Source organism: Amblyomma mixtum, chromosome 8 (assembly GCF_055824585.1).
Source record: "Amblyomma mixtum isolate Tamu chromosome 8, ASM5582458v1, whole genome shotgun sequence".
NCBI classification, from domain to species: domain Eukaryota; kingdom Metazoa; phylum Arthropoda; class Arachnida; order Ixodida; family Ixodidae; genus Amblyomma; species Amblyomma mixtum.
In genome coordinates this window covers 32,454,198-32,478,382 of record NC_143019.1, presented here as the reverse complement: position 1 = coordinate 32,478,382, position 24,185 = coordinate 32,454,198, and the positions used below count along the sequence as shown (strand labels likewise).

At 47.3% G+C, this 24,185-nt stretch overlaps 1 protein-coding gene and 1 pseudogene across 1 annotated transcript in view; both read left to right on the top strand.

Annotated features, from left to right (window-relative positions):
- Positions 1-23,887, top strand: part of LOC149331926 (uncharacterized) — a 119,067-nt gene extending 95,180 nt beyond the window's left edge. The window contains exons 15-20 of the mRNA XM_089556941.1: positions 885-957; positions 8,108-8,155; positions 10,285-10,332; positions 16,333-16,425; positions 21,209-21,340; positions 23,598-23,887. Coding sequence (XP_089413067.1) covers positions 885-957; positions 8,108-8,155; positions 10,285-10,332; positions 16,333-16,425; positions 21,209-21,340; positions 23,598-23,780 — 577 coding nt within the window. The 3' untranslated portion in view covers positions 23,781-23,887. The remainder of the gene's footprint in view (positions 1-884; positions 958-8,107; positions 8,156-10,284; positions 10,333-16,332; positions 16,426-21,208; positions 21,341-23,597) is intronic.
- Positions 11,297-13,494, top strand: LOC149331927 (uncharacterized; annotated as a pseudogene).
- Positions 23,888-24,185: the final 298 nt, after the last annotated feature.

Below are 24,185 nucleotides of genomic sequence, written 5' to 3'. Positions count from 1 at the left end.
GAGAATGGGCGCTACTAAAATTTCATTCCTAAAAAGAAAGCCCGCCGCAGGCTCACATAGAGAACAAAGATGGCAGTGACCATGTTCTCGCACTTTCTTCCTCAGCGCTATAAAACATCGATTAACCACACCCTAGAATCCCGAAGGAAGTTTAGTCGCCTCATCTTGCTTCATCACTGCCTGCAAGGAAAAATAAAAATGAAGTTGCTAATTGCGTCAAAGCTCATTGTACGAGAAGAACCAGACATACGCAGGAACACTCACTGGCACCAATTTTCACCCGCATAAACACATTTAAAAATAGTTACTTCCCTAGAACTGTATCCGAATGGAATTCATTACCTTCTCATATTTTTCTGTCCAGCAATTTTGTAGCAGAGTTGGAACGTCATCTCTTTATTTCATGAGTTTGGTTGTTTTGTGTTGCGATGCCTGTCTATATATTCAATTCTGGTTGATTGTCTGACTTACTGTTATTATTTTTTTTCTCTATGCATATGCTTGACATTTCTTGTATTGCAAAATGTTTGAATGTGCCCCTCCTGCTTGGACCATGCACGGTCCGCAGTATTTCAAATAAGTAAATAAATAAATAAAAATGTGACGTGATGCTATTCGTGTGGCCCTTGGTCCCGTGAAACTGTTGCCGTATTGCAAATCCAGTCATACAAAAAAAACACTTAAAATGTGAGGCATGGCTTGCTCGAAGGGCGATACTAGACGGTTCACTCCCCATATACTGGTAGACTGCTGAGGTCTTGTGTTAGCTAAAACTCGGAACAAACTTGGTCTGAGTCGAAAGCGAGTCTAGCTGCGCAGCGATCCTTCCAACATTTCCAAATAAATTCATTCAATTATTAAGCCCTCATTATTATCCGTTACAGGAGAAACGTATTTGGTGTCCTTCTGGTTGGCCCTTCAGATGCAGGGAAAACGAGTCTTCAACATAGGTTTACGGTGAGTATTTTCTCAAGGGGCGTTTAGACCACTTGCGGTGTTCAGCTAGCAACTCAACGTGTATAGGCTTACCTTTTCCATGAGATCTCTTGCTTGATCTTTGTTTTCTTCAACGAAAATAAACAGGTATTATGTCACGTACTTCTAACTGCATTGGAAAATGCAACAGTTAAAGTGCACGTGTTTGGTGCAGTACTATGACGTGGTGTTTCAAGAGCATAAAGGTATTAGGTTCTATTTCTTCTTTTATACAAATGCAAATATAAAAGAGAAAAAAAAATGGTTTTGAGACTGGCCATATTACAGTCGTATTTTTCTGCGCTAAACCGCCAATCACTTACACATAACAGAAGCAAGACTTTCCAAAGGTAAAAACTTGCGCAAACAGTAGAAGAAGAAGGAGACGGTACAACAGGACAGAGCGCAAACTTCCAACTGGTTTATTTAGGAAACTGTACCTACATATATAGACAGGTGAAATCATATCAGAGTGATCAAGCGTAAACACGTGTGCACACAACCAGCGAAGATCCACTACCAAGCAGGGCAAAACTACTAAAAAAATCTCATCATGTTATCACTGAGGCCAAAAGATGCTAGCTGTAAGAAGGCTGAATGAAGTATGCAGGGTAATACCAGCAACGCAGACAGATACACACACATACACATGCACGACTGCGCGCGCGCAAACACATGCACATACACACACACACACACACACAAATAGACAAGCACACGTAACCTTGTAACAACACATATCTTTGGCAAAGCCAAGTCAGACCTAAAAACAAAGTAAAACAGGCAGTCACAAACTAAAACCGATAAAACAGCCAAAAGGCTAAACCTGAGTGAATAAAATCAATTTTCTAGGCAAAAGCCGCGTCACTCATAAAAAACCAACAACAAAAAAATCAACAACAAATACAAGACGTATAGAATTCTAAGCAAAAGCCGCGTCAGTTATAAAAATCAACAACAGACAAGAAGGTATGTAACAGCAAGTAGCCCAACAAATCACACATGTCCTAAAAAGGCTAGCTCCTTATCAAGGAGTGTTAAAGAGGTGGAACTAATACATTTTTCACCGTTTTTCGTTATTAAAAAGGCCTCAGTGATCTCTCTCTGCATTTTGGTTTTGCTACGTGCGAGAATTATAGTGCCCTCATACACAGGTTTGCATTTATGGCAGACAATATGGTCATACAGGTTGCCAGTTTTGTAACTTTCCACATTCCTCTTGTGTTCAATGATGCGGTCATTCACGCATCTACCCGTCTGTCCAATATATATGCACCCACAAGTGAGAGGCAGGCTGTACACAACATTGGTGGAACATTCGACGAACCTAGTGCCATGCTTCTTTTCACATCGCTGAGGTTTTTTGGCCAGAACGGTACATACGCTTGACAGCTTAGTAGGCGCGGAAAAAAGTACAGTCACATCATTCCTGTTTCCAATCTTCTTCTGGCCAAAAAACCTCAGCGATGTGAAAAGAAGCATGGCACTAGGTTCGTCGAATGTTCCACCAATGTTGTGTACAGCCTGCCTCTCACTTGTGGGTGCATATATATTGGACAGACGGGTAGATGCGTGAATGACCGCATCATTGAACACAAGAGGAATGTGGAAAGTTACAAAACTGGCAACCTGTATGACCATATTGTCTGCCATAAATGCAAACCTGTGTATGAGGGCACTATAATTCTCGCACGTAGCAAAACCAAAATGCAGAGAGAGATCACTGAGGCCTTTTTAATAACGAAAAACGGTGAAAAATGTATTAGTTCCACCTCTTTAACACTCCTTGATAAGGAGCTAGCCTTTTTAGGACATGTGTGATTTGTTGGGCTACTTGCTGTTACATACCTTCTTGTCTGTTGTTGATTTTTATAACTGACGCGGCTTTTGCTTAGAATTCTATACGTCTTGTATTTGTTGTTGATTTTTTTGTTGTTGGTTTTTTATGAGTGACGCGGCTTTTGCCTAGAAAATTGATTTTATTCACTCAGGTTTAGCCTTTTGGCTGTTTTATCGGTTTTAGTTTGTGACTGCCTGTTTTACTTTGTTTTTAGGTCTGACTTGGCTTTGCCAAAGATATGTGTTGTTACAAGGTTACGTGTGCTTGTCTATTTGTGTGTGTGTGTGTGTGTGTGTGTATGTGCATGTGTTGTTTGCGCGCGCGCAGTCGTGCATGTGTATGTGTGTGTATCTGTCTGCGTTGCTGGTATTACCCTGCATACTTCATTCAGCCTTCTTACAGCTAGCATCTTTTGGCCTCAGTGATAACATGATGAGATTTTATTAGTTTTGCCCTGCTTGGTAGTGGATCTTCGCTGGTTGTGTGCACACGTGTTTACGCTTGATCACTCTGATATGATTTCACCTGTCTATATATGTAGGTACAGTTTCCTAAATAAACCAGTTGGAAGTTTGCGCTCTGTCCTGTTGTACCGTCTCCTTCTTCTTCTACTGTTTGCGCAAGTTTTTACCTTTGGAAATTATGAACCAACTCGCCCAGAAGAAAGTACTTATAGAAGCAAGACGTTCGAAGCCTTCCGCTCCTCTCATCTCCACATTACAGAACCAAAATAACAAGAGGCTATATTCCTTGCACAGTAAATTCCTACAGGCATATTTTTTTTTTCATTAAATAAAATTTTTCTAGCAGCTGCATTGCAAATGGCGTCGCAAGCAATGGAGGCACCTTAGCTGGCAACGCAGCAACTTGCAGCCACCCGATATTCAGTGTTCGTGAAGACAACGATGACGACGAGGGCAGATGGAGACAACGAGCACAAGTGTGGAAGCCGGTGTGAGCCTTTGTAATACAAGAATGGAATAAATGAGATTCTACGCCAGAGAACTTCATGGACCCTTAAATATCAGGAGCAGTCCACATTTACAGTCGCAAGGCAGGCATGCCCCCGCAGTACCCCTAGTTACCCCCAGCACGGCGCGACGGCCAATCGATCATCGCTGGCTATGGAGCAGACTGCGAGGATTCCACGGCGGTGCCACTGGATGAAACTACCACAACTTTCCTTCAAGCCATCTTCGTCAAAGTAAAGGGTCGTATTGACAAAGTCATCGTAAACGGTACAGTGGAGAGTAATAGGAAACTGACAAAATCCTAGTCGCGAACGAAGCGAGATGTCAATGATACCAATATGCCCAGCTCCGAAAAGTACACACAGCCCCCAAGGCAGTATGTTATTCAAAATTTTTCTGCACTTATTTGGCATGGACCTTCTTGCCACAATCGCAATAGGATTTCAGCTACGAGGCAAGAATTTGTCACGAAGAAGCCATACAGCTGCATCAACTCAAGGGTATGCAAGAATCTGGCGTTAGACATTTAATGCCAAGATTTGCATCACCTATCACTATTACGACGAAGTAAATGGATCTCTTCTGTTGTGCGAAGGCTGTCAGGCAAACGGCAGGCGCCCATTTTTCCTTTCCCCATGCACCAAAGCGACGAGATATCGAAGGTAGCAAGTGGGTGTGAGCGACTCTCTAGAACCGACTTCTGTGAAGAATGCTGGAAAGTGCCAACTCCATTTGTTCCTTTCTTCAACGTGTATGAATATAGCCGACCTCCATTCAGTCGAAAAAACTGTGAATCATGGTATTAGAAACTAACTCTGCCGTTGGAGTCTACTGAAGACATTAGTGCAATGCATACTGGGATGACAATATGGTCTCAAAAACTATGGCACACCACACCAACTATCTGTCGACTGCATTGGATCCTGTCAGCAAAGCACCGTTGTATATCAACGTTTAGGAAAGCACATTTTTATGCCACACTGAGGTGGTTCGGTGGTTCTTGGGAAAGCCTTCGACGGACGCAGCGAGAGCCCAAAGAAAAGATGGCACAGCGACGGTGGCGGTGCGCCAGCTGTGCGCCGTGTGACGTCACTGCTCCTCGCGCATGCGCAGTATGGCCTTTCCTCGGCTCCGCGAAATGGCTTGTGACTAGCGTGGTGTTGCTTCCGCAACAAAATCATGCATTAAGAACAAGCTTTCTCATATTTCTGGCCCATAACATGTTTCATTCGAGTCACCACCAAACTGCAAACGTTGCTGGAAAACGTAAACATAGTTTCATCTGACCCTGCAATGAAGTGCTATCAGAGTTTAAACTGGCTTCTGAGACACGTCGCACTGTAGTGGTGGCGTCGGCCTCTGCCAAAAGGGAAGACGACAAGGAAGGGAAACATGACCAGCAGAAGTGAGGAGGACGACCCGGAATAAATCAGACGGATGGAATAAGTCAAGTTGACAGTCAAGCCAGAGAGCTTATTAAATCCTTAGAGGCTTCAGTGTTGGAAGAGGAGATGCCCGTGATTTCCAAGCTTTTAGCAGTGAAGAGGTTCAAAACGCGGTGTCCTTGCCGCTAAAGTATCGTTGCGCCACAGTTATACAGGCTGCTTCACCTAAGACTTTACATAATTTTTGAAATAGGCTTTTTGTTGCGTTAGCAACACTACGCCAGGTTTTCGCCTCGTCGCGTAGCCGGTGGCCGGTAGGCACGAATGGCCTTGAACAGCCGTTGCCTAGCAACCGTTTCAGCCGAGCTCCGTCAGGTGGCGCCGTCGTCGTCGGCGCCGCGCGCGTAGTCGCGGGGGTGTATGTGCGCTTCGCCTCGGTGGAACCTTGTCGTTATGGAGAGCGCTAAAGAGAGGCAACGGCGACAGGACCAAGCTAGAAAGAGACAACGCGCTCGAGAGACAGCAGAAGAACGCGCTGCAAGACTCTAAAAGCGTCGCAGCAAACGCAAGTGACCAGGCTTAACCAGAGCTAAACCAGGCCTAATTTTTGTGTTAAAAGAGCGCTTTTCTGACATACCATTGTCAGCGGTGTAGTGCATTAGAATACAGATAAAATGTGCTAGCTAGCGGGCTAATTAACTAATACTGAAAAATTAGCTTTTTAGCCATTACTGTTAGGCTCCTTAATTATTGAGGTGCATCTAGCCCCTCGTAAATACATCCATATCAGTTTTTAGAATTTCAAAAACGCAGTTACCCTCGGCGCTGTGACCCAATAAATTTTGGCTATATTTCGGCGAGTTGCGTGCCCCGGAGGAGTTGCTTTGCCTGCATGCTTCTTGAAAGTGCATGTAATTTGGCGCGATGTAGCCAAAAATATATGGGCCACAGCGCCCAGGGCAACCCCCTTCAAGAAATTCTAAAAAATGATATGGATATTACTTACGATGGTCTACACGCCTCTCAGTAATTAAGGAGCCTTACAGTAATAGTTAAAAATCTAACTATTCAATATTAGTTAACCAGCCCACTGGTTATCACGTCTTAACTGCATTCTGATGTACCACACCGCTGAAAATGCCATGCCGAAAAAAGTGATCTTCTAACTCAAAAAGCCTTTTTAAAAATTGCGTAAAATCTTACGTGAAACACCCCGTATATTCAAACAGCGCATTTTCTGCCACCGCGTGGGTTTCATTGCGCCAACTAAGCTTAAGATGCTGCCAACTGCTTCGTCACGCATTTCTCCATCAAACGAGAGGCAACAGAAAAATCGGGAACTTCTAGGTTTCTATTTCAACACCACCGAAAATGCCCTTTCTTCAGGGCCCATTGTTCCAAGCTTCGTTCGGCTCCGAACTGTTGTCATTTTGATCCCGCTAGGCCATAACCGTCTTCTAGCAACCAGTCCGTACACCGACATCATCCTGTACTGCCATCAGCAAACCTACTCACCAGAGTCCCCAAACCAGATTCTTAAAAGGCCAATAGTGACACCATTCGTGCATAGAGTTTCCTACTATTGCCTAGAGGAAAAACTGGCGCCGTTGCACTTCAGTCACCATGGACGCTCAAAGCATCATGGACCGCTGAGCTACATGATGCGGAACAGACGGATTTTTTCAGGAACATGGAGTGTCACTACTAAGATGTTTCATTCCGAAAACGCTGTTCGTGTGTGCCCAAACGACTTTCGCGCGTACGCAGTGTGCAAAAGCCATAGTAGTGAAATCGCTACAGCACACGACGCGAATAAAAGGTTTCTTTTTTCCATATTGCAATTAAAAAACCTTTTAAAGTGTTTAAGCAACAACATTTTTTTCTGAAAACGTATTTCCTTTTAAAATTTCGCCTGTTAAGCACGAAATATTAGTTTTTGTAGTGTTCAATACTTGGCCAACAGGAGAGCGAGTCATCTCTTATTTTGGGCAAACTTTGCATTTACATGCTTTTTCGCTCACTTGTTGCAATCATTAGACAGGATATTGAATGTTTGGACATTCTTTATTATCGAATAGCATTCATTTTTGCATTATTTTTGTGCCAAAAGTTGTTCTGCAGTCGGTAGCTCGCCGGCCCATGATGCTGTGAGTGCCCATGGTGGCTGAAGTGGTCTTCAGGGGTCTCCACGCAAGCTCCCATAGAAGGGGCGCCAAATTTCCCTCTAAGTAACAGTAAGAAACTCTATGCATTCGTAGCGATGACAATGGCTGACGTCCGCCATGAACTTCCTGAAGACGTTCACCGGCGTTAGCATACGCTTTGAGGTAGCCCTGCGCCATTTATGTATTTGGCCATAGCGAAAATTTAAATCTCAACTCTAAGGGGCTTCTGATGCACCATGGTTACCAGCGTGAATATAAACATGGTCTTGTGACCATGATCACGTGATCACTACTCACTCTGCTAGTTTCTTGATTGCGTTATGAAGTCACCTTAGTGAACGCGTCTGAGAAAAAAAAGTGTACGCTGTCTAGCTCAGTCTTGGCGACATATATTTTTTTCTTGCAGTGAGCTTCCCGCACAAGATCTATTTTCACATTGCAGGAGACCAACAGTTCGCTTTCCATGCTTTGATGGACGCTTTTACTGCATTCTTGAGTTCCACCTTATTTAGAAACGGTTGCCGCTGCTTCCACCCAATGTCCTCTCTGCTATCATGTGTCAAATTCTTCACTATAAGGGTCCGCCTCCAAGGTGCCTGGACCCTTTTTTATTTTATTAAGTAATGCTCCCTGCCTTGCGCTCATCTATCTTATATACCTGCACTAGCATTTTGGGATAACAAATAGCATGGCTGGGCAAGTTTCCTTTAACTCCCATTCATGTAGATGGTAAGCCTTATCCCTAATCCTCTTTTATTATTATTCTTCCAGAAAGAAGTCTTCAACGCCTGGCTTCCCATTGACATTGGTATATCAATCGTAAGTGAGCGGCTTATTGCAGATATTATTCATTGATTTAAAGTCTGAACTGAACTATTTTTCGTGATGCACCAAGACAGCTTGTAACCGGAGGACATACCATTTGAAAAACTCGGCTTCTACACCTGCCTAGTCCCAGCGACCACTTCACGGAGGTTACCAAATGGTCCCGCAAAGAACACTGCATGGGCCGCATTCTGAGGCCCGAGCCAGAGCTCGAGACACAAAGACCGAGCCCAGCCCACGCCCGCGACTTAAAGCACGGGCCTGGCACCGGCCTGCTAAATTGTTACTCTCCTGAGCCAGGGCCCGGTCCGCTAAGCTCGACGTGCGGTCCAGCCCGGGCCCGCGGCGGGCTCGTTCTCCCAGCAGCTCAAGAAATAAAGTGCTATGTGCAGGAAGATTCGTACTAAACAAGTGAAGAAGTAGCTGGCAGAGTCTCTCAAGTCGCAGTAACGCTTTAAAAATTGCTTTGGTAGATATAAAATGAAGAGAAATGAGGCGGGCTCGCCCGCTAATCTTTTTGAACAGTTATCTCGTCTATGAGTAGTCCGAAAGGTCAGAGAGCCATATTAAAAGGATCGCATATACACGTAATTAACTACTTTGCGTCAAGCTCGATTTTTCTGCCCCCATTTTTTACGGCCAGTGATGTCTGAACATCAAAATGTCCTCGCAGGCACAGCAATGACATGCTGTTAGTGTGAAAGCCCTCCTTCACAACGTCTAACCGGCTCACCGAGTTTGTGTGAAGTTTGACGTTGAAGGTAACGTTGGCGAAACCTAGCATAGCAACAGCCTATGCATAAATAAATATGGCCGCTACTGGGTTTCGAACCCGTGGCGCGCACAGACCAGCTTCGCTGGCCACTGCACGAGGGCACTCTGCTATCGCCGCAGCCGATCACGCCTCGTGTTACTGAAACACACACTCGCGCTGTGCATTTCACATCGTCGTCTTCATCAACTTCCATCTGCGGCGCGAACGGACAAGATCAGCTTAACCTCGATCAGAGCTTAACTTGAGTCTAATGTCGTCGCCAGACGCGCCGACGACTCAGCAAAGCAAAACCATGAGCCAACCGCAGGCTAATCACAAGCTTTCGCACGTCTACTCGGTTTAACTACCTTAAAACCTTACCACTTTTTTCAAGTGTTGCTTCCACGCATGCTGTGTTGTCGCTTGCTGTTTTTCATGTCCCCTTTTACTATAGAACACTGGCATTTATTCGACTTTATTTAAAGAAACGTAGCCGGCAGTTTAAGGCATTTAGATATTGCCACGTATAATTGTAGTGTTTGTTCGTTCACGCTCAAGGCTGCAGGAAAGGGCTGTTATCATTTTTGTGCGTGACGCGAGAAGCGACCAGTCTAATCTCGATTGATCGCAGCCATGAAAGGCTGCATCTAGGTTTTTCTAGATTACTGTAGATGATCTTGTCCTGCTATCTGGAAGTTTCTTTGCCGGCTTTAAATTGAGCGATGCCGCGAGCGGCGGGCATTCGTAGATCGACGATTGACGAGCACGCTTGTTGCTTACGCCGCCACCGAGTGATTCAGTTCTTTTGCGGGCGCAAGTCAGCCCAAATAAAAAGCTTCGTTTGCAAGTATTTCTGGTGTCTTCCTGACCGCTGGACTGCAGTCACTACAACGTGACAATATAATGCTCGTCTATTTTCGCTAGTTTCCATGCCCGCTCTCTCGGGAGTACCTGAACCATACGACCACCGACAGCACATTCTCAAGAATGTCCACTCCTCCCCCTAAATATGCATAATGCTTTACGGCCACTTGGGCCACATCCCTTTGGGAAGCTGTATGTGAACGGTGGAGTTTTATGTTACTACTTGCCCTTAACTCCTGTGGAAGGCCCTTGTACAGCTACAGCTGTGAAATGGTCACAGTGCTGTTACTTCCGCTGTCATCGTCAATGTACTCAACCTTTAAGACGAGCTGTGTATCAATGCTATCTAGTCACCAGAGGACCTTGAGTGAATCATTTGCCTCTTTCCAGTACAATGTCGCTTTCTGGCTGTTATGTGAAAACGTGACAATGCGTCTGTGCGGCAATGGCTGAAGACCCGCTTTAAGCCTGCCTAAACTTATTCTTTTTCGTTATTTATTTACAGGAAATTAAGACAATTGTTCTCAATGGACAGGCCATTGCACTCAAGGTTGTAAGTGTTCCTCAAATTATATTGTGTGAGTAGCTTCATTACAGGTTTAGGTGTGTTGTAAGCCTAACTTGATGCTTCATAAGTAGGGAGCTGTTAGCCTATTTCAGCAGCGTGGGTGTGTGCCCTGGAGGTAAAATCGTAGTCTCTGATTTGCACTACGAACGAGAATTATTGCAAGTCTTACTCGATCGCCTAGTTCCCAGCAGTTCCAAGCAATATTTTCTGCATTAATAACACCTTTTAGAAAATTACAGTAATTGTTTCTTTAGTAAGATGAGAGTGATTGAAAACTTCATTTAAACAATGGCAATTACTGGAGCCTTGGGTGGTCCGCCTATTCCGGCAGCCCACTGGCCTGCGCCACAGCGTGGGCCCTGCGAACCAGTCCTCGTTGCTGGTCGGGGTCCTCGCTGTGCAGAATGGGCTCCCACTGCCCCATATTGGGATTGGGAAGTCTGTCTATGGCAGGATTGAATTGGCATGCCCACGCCATGTGAAAAGCTGTCGCTACTTCTCCACAGTGTGGGCACTCTGGTTTGTAGAGTGAAGGGTACCATTGGTGAATTGGTTTTTGAGGAAAGGAAATGGCGCAGTATCTGTCACACATATTTGGGTGGACACCTGAACCGCGCATTAAGAGAAGGGGTAAAGGTGGGAGTGAAATAAGAAAGAGAGAAAGAGTGGAGGTCTCCTGAATAATTACAACGAGACCACCTCACGAAACTAATTCACCAGTATCAAGGTACAGACACAGAGCTACTCGCCGAACTGCAAAAACGCTACCTGAACACGTCGCATACGGACCCCCTACCCGCATACGAGGGCCTCCCCAATGAGACCCTGGACGCAGACATAGTGGACGCCGAGGTCTGGTTTGCTCTGGGTCAGCTCCGTACCACCTCCGCAGCGGGACAGGACGGAGTGTCGAACAAGACGCTCAGAAACCTGGACCCCAAGTCTGACGCGGCTCTGACAGACCTAATGAACACCTACTGGAGGGAAGGCGAGATCCCCCAGGAATGGAGGCATGCACGGGTGACCTTCATCCCCAAGCCGGGAAAGAAACTCTCGATCGAGAATCTGCGGCCCATCTCCCTCACGTCTTGCATCGGAAAACTTATGGAGCATGTCATCCTTAACCGACTGCAAAATTACGCGGAAGATCGCGACCTACTTCCTCCCACAATGTTTGGCTTTAGGGCTAGCTTATCCACGCAGGACGTGATGCTCCAGCTTAAGATGGAGGTGCTCGACCCTCCACGCGGAATTGGGACGAAGGCAGTGCTCGGGCTAGACCTGAACAAGGCCTTCGATAACGTTTCGCATGAGGCCATTCTCACGAACCTCTCTAAAAAAGACCCGGGAGAACGGACATTCAATTACGTCCGATCATTCCTATCCGAGCGGACCGCAGAGCTTGTGTTAGGTGGCCTCAAATCGGAGCCCATTCCTCTTGGCAGCCGAGGCACGCCACAAGGCTCGGTGCTCTCGCCTTTCCTCTTTAACCTTGCACTTATTACACTACCACCCAAACTTGCCGCCTTGCCGGGGCTGCAGCACACCCTATACGCGGACGACATCACCCTGTGGGTAACCACTGGGAATGACGGCCAAATAGAGGATACCCTGCAGCAGGCAGTTGACATAATTGAAACTTACGCGTCGGGAGCGGGTCTTGAATGCTCGCACTCGAAATCGGAACTGCTGGTTCTTAGAACCAAACCACGCGGTAGAAACGCAAACCTGACCCCACCGACCCCTCTCAATGTATATGTGCAAGCACTTCCGGTCAAGGAGGTCCAAACCATACGCATACTCGGCATGTACATACAGAACAATCGCAAAAACACCGAAAAAATCAACAGACTTACTGCCACGGGCAATCAGACTGTGCGGCTAATCAGACGGATCTCCAGCAAAAAACGAGGCATGAAAGAGAAAGATCTATGTCGACTTGTGCAGGCTTTCGTGCTGAGCAGGATCGTCTACTCCCTCCCTTACCTGCAACTGCAGCTGGCGGAAAGAAACAAGGTCGAAGCTACAATCCGCCAGGCCTACAAGGCGGCCCTTGGGCTCCCGCACAGTACGTCCACGGAGAGGTTGCTGGCCCTCGGGGTTCACAACACTCTCTCGGAGTTGTGCGAGGCGCACCTCGTTTCACAGCTCGGACGACTCACTCGTACGAGCGCGGGAAGGGCCCTCCTATACAGACTAAAGATGTGAGAACAGCTCCCAGAGAGACACTCGAAAACGCAGTTACCCACGCACATCAAGAAAGCTCTTTTGATCAAACCCCTACCCAAGAACATGCACCCCACGCACCACGAAGGCCGACGCACAGCGAGGGCTCGCGCACTACACACCAAATACAGCCGACACGACAACATGGCGTACGTGGACGCAGCGGAATACCGACAAACCCCGAGAAAAGCGTTTGCAGTGGTTGCGGTGAACGGGAACGGCGCCCCGTTGGCGGCCGCGTCGATAGAAACCACCTCCTCCGAGACGGCGGAGGAAGCAGCAATAGCCTTAGCTATAGCAAACACGCGTGCTGATATTATATTCAGCGACTCCAAAACAGCCATTCGCAATTTCGCGAGGGGCCATATCACATCTACCTCACTCCGCATCCTTCAAAACACCCGCCTTCCGATTAGAGAAGTTGAATTGATCTGGGTCCCGGCCCACTCGTCTAATCCGGGGAACGAGGCGGCTCACGCGCAAGCCCGAGGTTTCGTCGACCGGGCAGTGAGCGCGCCCTCCTACCCGAATTTCACGAGGGACGGGTTAATCTCATTTCATGACATCACCCATCACTTTAGGCTGGAGAGGCGCGCATATCCCCCTCCCCACAAGTCGTTAACAAAAGCGCAGGAAGTCACCTGGCGCCGTCTTCAAACACGCTCCCTTCTCAATCCGGCTCTGCTTGCCCTCATGTACCCTGGCCAGTACGATCCAAACTGCCATAAATGTGGTGCAAGGGCCACCTACGACCACATTCTGTGGAATTGCGCAGTTGATCCGCCTCCGGCGGAGTTGATACAGCTCCCTTCTCCCGAGCGGTGGGAGGCCGTGCTGGTCAGCTCGGACCCCAAGATCCAAGTGCGGGCAATCGAGCGGGCCAACGAGGTAGCCGCTAGCCATGGGCTAGCGGCCATCTAGTACGTGCCTCCGCAACCTGCTCTCGACGCAATAAATGTTTTACAATCCAATCGGCCACCTGGGGATATTGAACGTGCACTGACATCGCACAGCACACCGGCGCCTCTTGCATTTCACCTCCATCGAAAAAAGTTCCCAGCCAAAAGTTCCCCCCCCCCCCCCCCCCCGCGCGCGTGCTGCAAACACGCCATCCGTGCGCTCGTGCCGCTGCGACGCCGGCGCCCTTCCTTCTTAGTTAAAGCAACTAACACGGCTAAGGAGGGTGCATCGCGGAGAAGCGAACCACAGGGACGAGTTGAAGGCGCATTGAGGGGAAGCGAACCACAGGGGACGGGTCCCCACAAATCCTAGATATTAAGTCCTGATTTTAGGCAAAATAATCACACCCCGCAATCCATCATGATCCGTACAGTATTTCATTGCAGAGTTTAGCCAAAAGCTGCAAAGTTGCATTCGTGTTTCCTCGATTCTCTATAGGAAGACAGCTGAAAGCCCAAACGGAATTTTGTGTGGAAGCTGGGGGGAAGGGAACTCCTCCCAGCAAACTACGAGTGGCGGTTGAGAAAAGAGCTAGAACTTTGCGCACAGCACCTTGAAGAGTCTCTGATAGAATATGCCAGGGTGGTGGACGAAATATATCACCTCGCTGACCCTCGCGCCACTGATGTGGAGAAAGTCGAGCGTGTGTGTAGTTGTTGTTATCCAAAGAGACATATTCTCTGCGCGGTTGTTGCGGCCACCGCCGCCAGCTGTTTCGAATGTGGGTGGAACGGCAGCTCGAGTGTTCGTTTAACTAAAGCCGAAGCCGCCGTCGGTCACGTTTGCCGAGGAGCAGGGCCTAGGCAACCACAGCACTGCTTGTTCTTTATCGTACAAAATGGAGGAGCACTGTGATAATTATTACCCCGGAGTACAGCACTGGGCGGAAGTCATTTGCCCTTGCGAGAATCGCGTCATATTATGTGCTTTAGCATGCCGGAGACGTACCCAGCGGCATTCCTCATTTCTTCCTCGTCTTCGCTACCGCTTTACATGGCGTAGATGTGGGCCGGTTCACCGGACGCCTACTGCGCACGCGCAGCGGCTCCGCCTGGCATCATCATGGCACTGCGCATGCGGTATACCGGTATAGTCTACACAAGTACGTCCGGTATGCTAGAAGCATCTATTCTGGGATTCTACACCCGATAACTCTGAATTCTGCTTTATATGTTCGCTGGCGCACTGCACACGTTTGTCGTCAAAGCCACACCATCTTCGCCGCGCACAGAATCACAGCAGGCACACAAAATCACGCAATATGTCAAGTTAGTGCAGCAACATCGAGCGCGTACTGTGCCCTTGTACGATGACAGAAGCGTAAATATTTTTTTTTAATCTGCTCGGTCCTGCCGAAGGCTTTGTCCATGCCAGAAAGTAATATCATGAACGCATTACACCCCTGCGTTTAGTTTTCTAGCTGACAGTTTTCATATAGAAAACATGGTTCTGTCCGTTACTGTTTTGTCATTTCGAAAAAGTTAATTGTTTCCTAAGTGAAAACTAAAGAAGGTGCACGTGTAAGGTGCGGACGTACAAGTCCGCTGTGCGGAACAACGTTTAACGTTGGTACGGAAGCTTTGCCCCCACCAAGAGCGACCTTCGTCAGCTGCCCCTACTTCAAGACGCCTGTCACGTGACCAGCAGGAGGGCTTCGGCCTCCTAGTTCAGTCGGTAGTTCGCTGATCACGGGGAGCACGCGGTGCGAAGCGCCCGCCGCTGCGTTTTCCGTGAACCGCCGGCGACGGCTTCGCAGCATGCTCTGCACCTAGCGCAAGCAGCGCCATCCACCGCTCAGCACGATAGCAAATCTGTCATACGTGTCTCGGAGGCCGAAGACTAGCAGCGCGGTAGCACGGCTGCACTGGACCTGACGAAGGCGCGAGCGGGATGCCACACTCGGGAGTTCGTCACTCGCCTTCAGTGGCTGAGCGGTAGAAGACCACGACAGACGAAGAAGGCCTCAGCACGCGATGACACGTCTGCAATACGCTCGGTCAACGCAGTGCCTCAGTCCCTCGTTCTGATACAACCTTTGGTCCCGAGCCGGAGTACCCGGGTTCGAACCCGACCGCGACGACCGCGTTTCGATGCAGGCGGAACGCAAGAGGCGCCCGTGTGCTGTGCGATGTCAGTGCACGTTAAAGATCCCCAGGTGGTCGAAATTTCCGGAGACCTCCACTACGGCACCTCTTTCTTTCTTCTTTCACTCCTACCTTCCTCCCTTCCCTTATTGCGCGGTTCAGGTGTCCGCCGAGATATGTGAGACAGATACTGCGCCATTTCCTTTTCTCAAAAACCATTTATTATTGGTTCGAGCTCCCTATGCATGCAGAACGACTTTAGCCCCTTCGAGTTGGAATTCTCTAAATTAAAAAAAAAAAAGTTTTCATAAGCGACGCAAGGTTGTGTTCTGTAACTTTTCGTTTCGTTTTCCTTCTCTTTTCTTTTTTTTGAAGGGAGGGGGGGGGGGGGGGGTTGTCTGTCACTGCCCGCGGCATCCCCGTGGTGAAAGCTGTAGCGAAGGACACCAATGACAGGGGACCAACCCAATAGAAAGGAAACGAAAAAAAAATGTTATAAAAAGCGGTGTCATGAACGGTTAATAATAACGCAAAACATCACTCAGGAGTAATGATTTTTTTTGACTGCTGCTCTCAAATAGGGTATAGTGCATGTAAATAGTTCAATTAGGCTTCTCCCTGCCAATATTTCCTCTTACATTTTGTCATGTGAATATGCCAATTTACTTCACAATACAGGTTCCTTAGCACCTAGTTCTTTTCTCATTTCTTTCAGCTTGTCGCTTCAAACTTTGTGCGTGAGAACATTGTGGATGCGTTCTCATCAATGGTCCAAGGCATCATTTTTGTGTACGACATCACAGGGAAGGTACGTGAACTTGGCATCTGATGTATCGCTGGCACTAAGCCCGGTTTAATCCGCCGCGATGAATCAGCGGATTGGGCGTCCTGCCGCTGGGCACATGGTCGCGGGATCCAATCCCGTCCGCAGAGGTCTCGTTGCGATAGAGGCGCAATCCGAAAAAAAAAAAGAAGGCGATGGCCGTGCACTATGGGATGTCAGTGCATGTTAAAGACCGGCGCGGTATTTATCATGGAGCCTTCCACTCCGCATCCGTCACAACCCACGCGCAGCTGCACGATTTTAACCATATACATATCACCAGCCCTTTTAAACTGCCGCGTGCAATATTCCGTACAATATTCGCTGCGTTGCGTTCTATTCTTATAGTGTTTTTGGCATTATCACCGCGGTGGCTCAGTGGTTATGGTGCTCGGCTGCTGACCCGAAAGACGCGGGTTCGATCCCGGCCGCGGCGGTTGAATTTCTTTGGGGGAGAAATTCTAGAGGCCCGTGTGCTGTGCGATGTCAGTGCACGTTAAAGAACCCCAGGTGGTCGAAATTTCCGAAACCCTCCACTACGGCGTCCTTCATAGCCTGAGTTGTTTTGGGACGTTAAACCCCAATAAACCGAACCGAACCGAATCACCAGTCAAAACGAAACTTTATGAATTCTCTACGCCTTGCTGTGATTGTATTTAGTGTTGGGGCTATTAGTGGTGCAGGCGAGGTTTTTTTTTTTTTACTTATTCATTTAAAATGCCCCAAACTACACTATGTATTTAGGCTACGATATGGTTTCGCGAACGTGAAACCAGTATTAGACAAAGGCCTAGTAACACTGTCACTACGCAGCAATGGTATAGAGTATAGCAATGGCAGTGAATAGTGCATAATACCCCACCCACAAACAGTGCGCGTTAAAATTGAAGTTCCTTGGCACAGTTAGTTTGCAAGCTAATCTAACATGATAGCTATTGGAATACGACAGTTCAAAGAAGGGCAAATAACTGCACCTCTGATTTATCTCTCTTCCGTATTTGGTTATTTTATACGTATGAGAAACCGTGATGGTAATTATTTTGGACCCAAGGACTATTTTCGAATTGTATTGCGGCATCTTTCGGTGCCCCGATATGCTTGAAATGAACGATGAGCTTTAAAAATGCGCCTGTTCTAAATCGTCGAAGCCAGCTCAGAGTCAGCAAGTTTGAAATTTGAAAGTTGAGTGGCTCTTGAATGAATGGAACCGCGTCAGTCCCCACTTATATCATTTCCCTTGTGTCTGCAGAAAGAAGATTTCAAAAAAAAACTTTTTTTTATAACAGGCAAAAATTTCTCGGGCTATACGAATTTTCTGCTCGAAATTTGCGCGGCGTTAAAAAAAAATGACCGCAGGTGGCATAAATCTTGTACCGACAGCTTCATTGGGAAAGTTTTCGACGATCCAGAAAAAGCGCACATTATTCGAAACGTCCGCGGCACTAAGCGTTTTGATGATACAGTTCCTGGTATAGCGCTCTCTTCTGGCATTGACGACTGGGCTACTTGCTGAACCATACTGACTAGTAGCACTGCCATACAAGCACTTTCGATCCTGCTCGAGTCAGTAAGGATAGAGCGCGACAAGTATCGGTGGTTGCTACAAGACAAATATAAATCCCCGATTCTGCAAGACACTCAGCCGGTCCCCGAAGCGCAGTCCGAGTTAACGAATCCGGGTCGAGGAGCCGCCGCATGGAAGAATACAACAGAAGCGACAACAGGAGTGCGCCACGTGCATTCCACACAGCGATAGCCTCGCGTTGTCGTCCAGTGTTTCCTTGTACGCTCTCGAGCTGGCGAGATTTCACTTTAGCCTACTGTATATTAAAGCGCGCAGTGAGGGAATCGGACCCTTCGCCCAAACGCATAGTTTGGACTCCGGGCTATCAGAGCGTTAGAGGTAATCAGGCTGCGGACGCTGCTGCCCGAGCGCTTATACCTATACCGGGTACCTCATCCAGGCTGTTCCGCTCAGAGATTGTGCAACCGCTTCTGCGGTTCAGAGAAATTCTGGACGACTATTGCGAACGCCGTCGGCTTTTCCCGGTCCCTGCTAAGGGCCTGAGTAAAGCTGATGAGCGAACTCTGAGGCGCTTGCAGACCAACGCTCTGTTGTGTCCTGCAATAGCGAAACATTTCGATCCCAAAATTGATGGGCGCTGCCCTCACTGTGGGGAAGTATCCGGTACCTTCCATATGGTTTGGGCCTGTCAGAAGAATCCTTCCCTTCCCCCCAGTCCTTCGCCTTCCCGAGAGGCATGAGAGGCAGCCCTGATCAACTGCTCGGGGCTGGAGTCTCAAAGGGCTCTAGTCCAACGGGCGCGAGTAGCGGCCTCGTCCATCGGGGTCCCGAACTAAGGACCCCACCGATGTAAAGGGCCATTTTTGGTCTGCGAACTCTCCTTTAGTTTATTAAAAAGTTTTCACCACCACCACCATCACCACCCTCCGCTGCATTCCCACGAGCCTTCCTGCACGCTCTCGCCTGTTCACCACCGTCCTTCAGTAGCGATGAAGCCGACGCTTCCCCTCTCATCATCTTTGTGAAACGAAATGTCGGTGCAAGGAAAGGGCAGGGTGCGTTCTTCAATGTCATATTGTAAATCAGAGGGCCTGATAGAACGCTCCCACCAAACCCTAACGCAGCTGGCGTAAAGGAAGCATTTTACTGAAGCTGTGGAGAAACTTTATTGAACGGTGACGCCATCTATGGGTTCTGCCACGAATCTCCGCCGCAATTAAGTTTTCATCGCCCCATTGATCTTATAGATCAATAAAGTTTCTCCAATCCAAGTTTTCATCACGTGCTCTTATCAGCAGCCTCGGCTTTTCCTTTTTTTAGGCGACAGCGTAAGGGCCCTGTTCTGCACTGAAGTCGGCATCGATATTGCCGTCGGCATTCCTGCTGTTAGCGAAAAATCTGAACTGGTCGAAAAATACGGCTGATACAAGAGGCTTACATAGATGGCACCACCCAAACCAGCGACACAGCGGATCTTCAGCGATCGGAGGCAACCGCGAGCAACGCGCCAAGCTCATGAGCCTTGGACGTCGTCTTCATCCTCACCCTCATATAAACCCGCAGCAGATGACGATTCACGTTACTAGCGTCGCCCCTCAAGCTCCTATGCAGCAGACCCATTGCTTTATCCCCTGATCCCTGGGGTTGCGACCCAGACACACTACACGCTACGTTTACACGCCTTGGTTAAAGCGCGGCTTTTATGTATACCGTGGGATCTTTCACATAATGATTGCGATTGTGGAAAAGCAACGGTGTCTGTCTGCGTTGGCTAGAGGAACTGCTGTCGCGTCCTACACTTGAAGACGGAGCTTAAAAGGACACTATTATCAAACTAGGCAAGCCGGATAGATTATTCCTAGAGAACACTACCGACGTTTATTTTGCGTTGCTGCAAAAACCACAAAGTCCCGAAATCCTTCCAGATTCAGAGCGTCTTCGAAAAAATGAGGTGCCGTGCGACGTACGTCTTAGCTACCCTACCAATCACAGACGACACTTCCAAAGAGCTGAAACTCAGCCGGCAACAAAAGTCAACAGAACAGCACGGCGGTGTGCAAGTGCAGGCGTGCATGCCATCTTTGTTCCCCCCCTCCACCATTTTTTTTTATTATTTATAAATACTGCGGTCTTGAACAACAAGACCATCGCAGGTGGGTACATAATTTGTGTAACACCAAAGGACAAAAAAAAAGAAAATACAGCAGACAAGGCGTCACCAGCAGCGAAATACTACATCACACTGTACTGTATCGTTTCACAACATCACAATACATATACTGCAGTCATAGAGCCAAGCATATAACAGGTTATAATTAAGTAATATCAGGACAAATTACTCATCAACCGAACACTCAAAATTTCGTCACTTGTTGCAGCACCGCCTCAAAATGGGACAAATTATTCTCTTCGACTATATACCCAGCAAGCTTGTTCCATTCGGTAATAGTTTTAGGAAAATATAAACATTTGTAGCAGTTCGTTCTTGTGGATAAATGTTTTACGGAAAGAGAATGTCTCAGGCGCGTTGCATAACCACTAGAGTAACTAACAATCTTCGAGATGTCAATGTTGTATTGCCTATTAATTAACTGGAAAAAGAATTTCAAACGACAGATACGGTTTCTATCAGTAACGGATGGTAAGCCACTCTTTTTAATAAAATTAGTGATATAGGTGCGGTCATAGGAAATATAAATAAATCTTACTGCTTTTTTTTAATCCTTTCTAATTTGTTAATGTTAATCTTGGTATATGGGTCCCAGATCATTACGGCATATTCTGAGATTGGCCGCACAATAGTGTCATACGCAATGAAACGTGTTTCAGGAGTAGCGAACCGTAGTGCACGCCTCAAGAATATTTTGCGCAGAGCATTTGCCGAGACGGTATCAATATGTTTGTTCCAGGAAAGATTATTGGAAATCCATAGGCCGAGATATTTGTAGCATGTTACCTCTGAGAGTGCACTATCGGAAGTACCATACTGGTAGAGAAGAGGATTCCTTTTAAGCGTTATTCTCATATATACTGTTTTATCAAAATTTATATGGGGCCTCTCCGCTGCATAGCGTGCGTCTGTGTCTAGCTCCGTGGATGCAAAAAAGTGAAAGTTATCGAGGGCAGCTGGAGACGCAGAACAAACTGCTGATCGCATACTGTGCCGCACCAAACGGAATGATCCTCTATAACTTATTTCATTTCTTGTTTCTTGTAATCGTGCGGCTGTAATTTTTGTAACAGAGGTCGTTCGACGGAGCAGCAGATTGGATGCAAAAAATTGAGAGGACTAAACTGAAGAACAGATGCAAATTCCTCGTTGGCAACAAGAACGACCAGGCGGAAAAGAGGGAAGTCGACTACGCAACTGGAAAGGCAAGTGGCGCTGCTCTCATCGCAGCAGTAGCAATATGGTTGCTCCGTGCTCGGGTCGAATCTTGGTGCGAAAATATTTCAATGAGCTGGTGGAGGTGGTGCTTATTTATAAACGGGATTGGCCGTATAGTGGCCTGTCGGGAATGCCTTCGCCTGAGTCACAGAATTTCACAGAGCGCACTCAGCTGAAGGTGTCTACATATTCTTATCCGCATTCGTTTAAAAAAAATTTAGGGAGGCGCTTTATTGACTTAAAGTGCGGTGAGGCGAAAGCCTTGGCACGGTGTTGCTGCTTGTGTCACTGATGTGTGGTTAAAAGTGGAACGCGACAGCGTCTTGCAACGCTGCCAGGGAGTCCACAGAATGCCATCGCCAATTCGGCTCTACGCCTTGCTCGTCGGTAAATTGGTTTTTGTGGAAAGGAAATGCATGTCTCGCATATCTCGGTGGACACCTGAACCTCGCCGTAACGGGAAGGGAGGAAGATGGGAGTGAACGAAGACGCCGTATTCACTATAGGCGCGCCTTTTTTCATTCGAAACTATCGAGCTGGCATGGCGGAGTGGTTAGCGTGCTTGTCTCGCACTCCTGAGACCCTGGTTCAATTCCCCAACTCGGCTTTCTTTATTTGTTTTACTTGGAGCATCACTATAGCACCCCTTTAATTGGTTGCACGGTTACTAGCCGAAGTACAATTGGCCCCGTTTGAAATTCGTGCACTGTGACGTCACGACCTTTTCGACCAATTGAAAAGCGTCACATTTCTGTCGACAACTCCTGCTTACAACGATTTAAAGGCCTTAAAACATTTGCTCACGTCTGAACCGTTGCGCAAAACACGTATCTATTGCCGTTACATTATTTGTTAGTATTCTGATTACACAGGCGTCAGAATGTAGGAAATAGACTTGTTGTTTTGGTGTTCCGCCGCCAATTTACACTTCCAGGAGTTTAAATTGATATAATAAACAGTACTTTGTTTAACTGCCTCGCAGATGCATGAAAACGTAACGTGGAAATGGCATTTCGTTCTCTTAGCAAATTCACTTGTTTTCTGAAATTCAGTCATAGTTTTCCTGACAACGGTAGACTTTTTCAATGTCGGCATGTACAAAACATGGTGTTGATTACACGTCCTCACTTTATGCAGATAAATTACCGTCTGAGTTGCCTAGCGATCCTGAATTAGGTGCTTGAGTTCAACAAAGAATGTTAGATCAAAATATTGAAAAAATTGTGATGTATGCATACGTCGGCACCGTCAGTGCAGCTAGCAGCCCGAATATGGCGGTTACTAATGGTCTGACAACTGCAAAGAAGCTGATGCACACACACGTAGGAGTTGCAACAGAAGCCACTCTTAAAGGGGTGGAGACATCAAATTCTGAGGCTATAAAAAGCCTGCTATGGGATTCCTCTGTACGCAAGGGCACTCACAGCCAGGTGTTGGACACAACAAACGTTTAAAAAATATTTTAATTCGGTTACAAAGATTATCTAGATGCTCACTCTCACGATCTAAAGCCATCGCCAGTGCGATCAACGCTGACGTCACTACGCTGGTAGAGTAACCAACGTTTTAGTGACGTCATACTAAAATAGTGACGTACGATGAGCGGGCCACAGCCGCAGCCATGAGGCACGAGCCACGTGAGCGCAATTGACGCACCATCGGTTAGTTTTTGTCAACGTACTGCAGAACTAGCCATGCTTACTGGCATTTTGCGAAGTGATTTGCATCCTCACGCGAACCCGCGAAGGTGATATTAGCATGCGATCGTGCGATCAAGAAAAAAAAGTAGATGTCCTCATTGGAATCCAATTCGTCAAAATCCGAGCTGCTGGGACTAGCCATGCTGTTGTTTGTTTTCATGCGCTGGCCAGCACGTGTGTGAGAAAGCAGACGATGCAGCAGTTGGTGCGTCACAACTTTGTGGGCCCACGTGACCAGGCAAAGTAGTTGAGCATCCTAAATAGTGACGTCACTATCCAACGGCGTTCAGAAACCGAAACCGAAAATCGTTCACCTAAAAATGCGATATTAAATTATTCGCTGTGAATATACGAATCTTTGAGTGCGTATCATGCTTCCTGTAGATATAAGAAACGTTTGAAACAAAGAAAGCGCCAACCAAAAATCTGGTGTCTCCACCCCTTTAAGGTGACCTAAGCGTCCCCATAGTTTTCTAGCGGCTCTGAACTGGGGTTTCTGAAACAAGTTTCAAAAGTACAGGAGAGTATCTCGGCTCCACTGCAGGCCTTTGCTGACGGCATGGGTATGCTGTACCTGGAGACAAGCGCCAAGTATGGCACGAACGTCGAAGAGCTCTTCGCAACAATCACGGCCTTTATCATGAAGCATAATTGGGATGAGCCAACGACCGTCAGACAATGTGATCCTTCGCCGCAAGCGAAATCACGAAGCTGTCCAGTCCAGTGACTCGGCAGAACTGCTTCACTTGATAGTACCAACCGCCTTGGTACTCACATTCTTTTTGTGACACAGTATTTGATTTGTCCTTGCATAAATGATGTTCAGTACCTTCACCAGGTGTGTTGCGCAACAATGATAAGACCACAGCAACGTACCATGACGGATGTAGCAGTTTCGTCATCTGCAAGGTATATCGCCTGGTAGCGAAACTCCCATATAGTGCCAGCACGACGGCTGAATGAGACACGACTTTCGTGGCACCATCTGGGAGAGGTGTTGTTTAGAAGTAACAAATAAAAAAACATGACGTCATGGAGCGTGGCTTTCGAATGCCTTTTTTTTCCTAGCTGACAAAACCAAGGCCAACGAAGCAAAAAACAGAACGGTGCACGCACAAGTCCGCAAATTGAC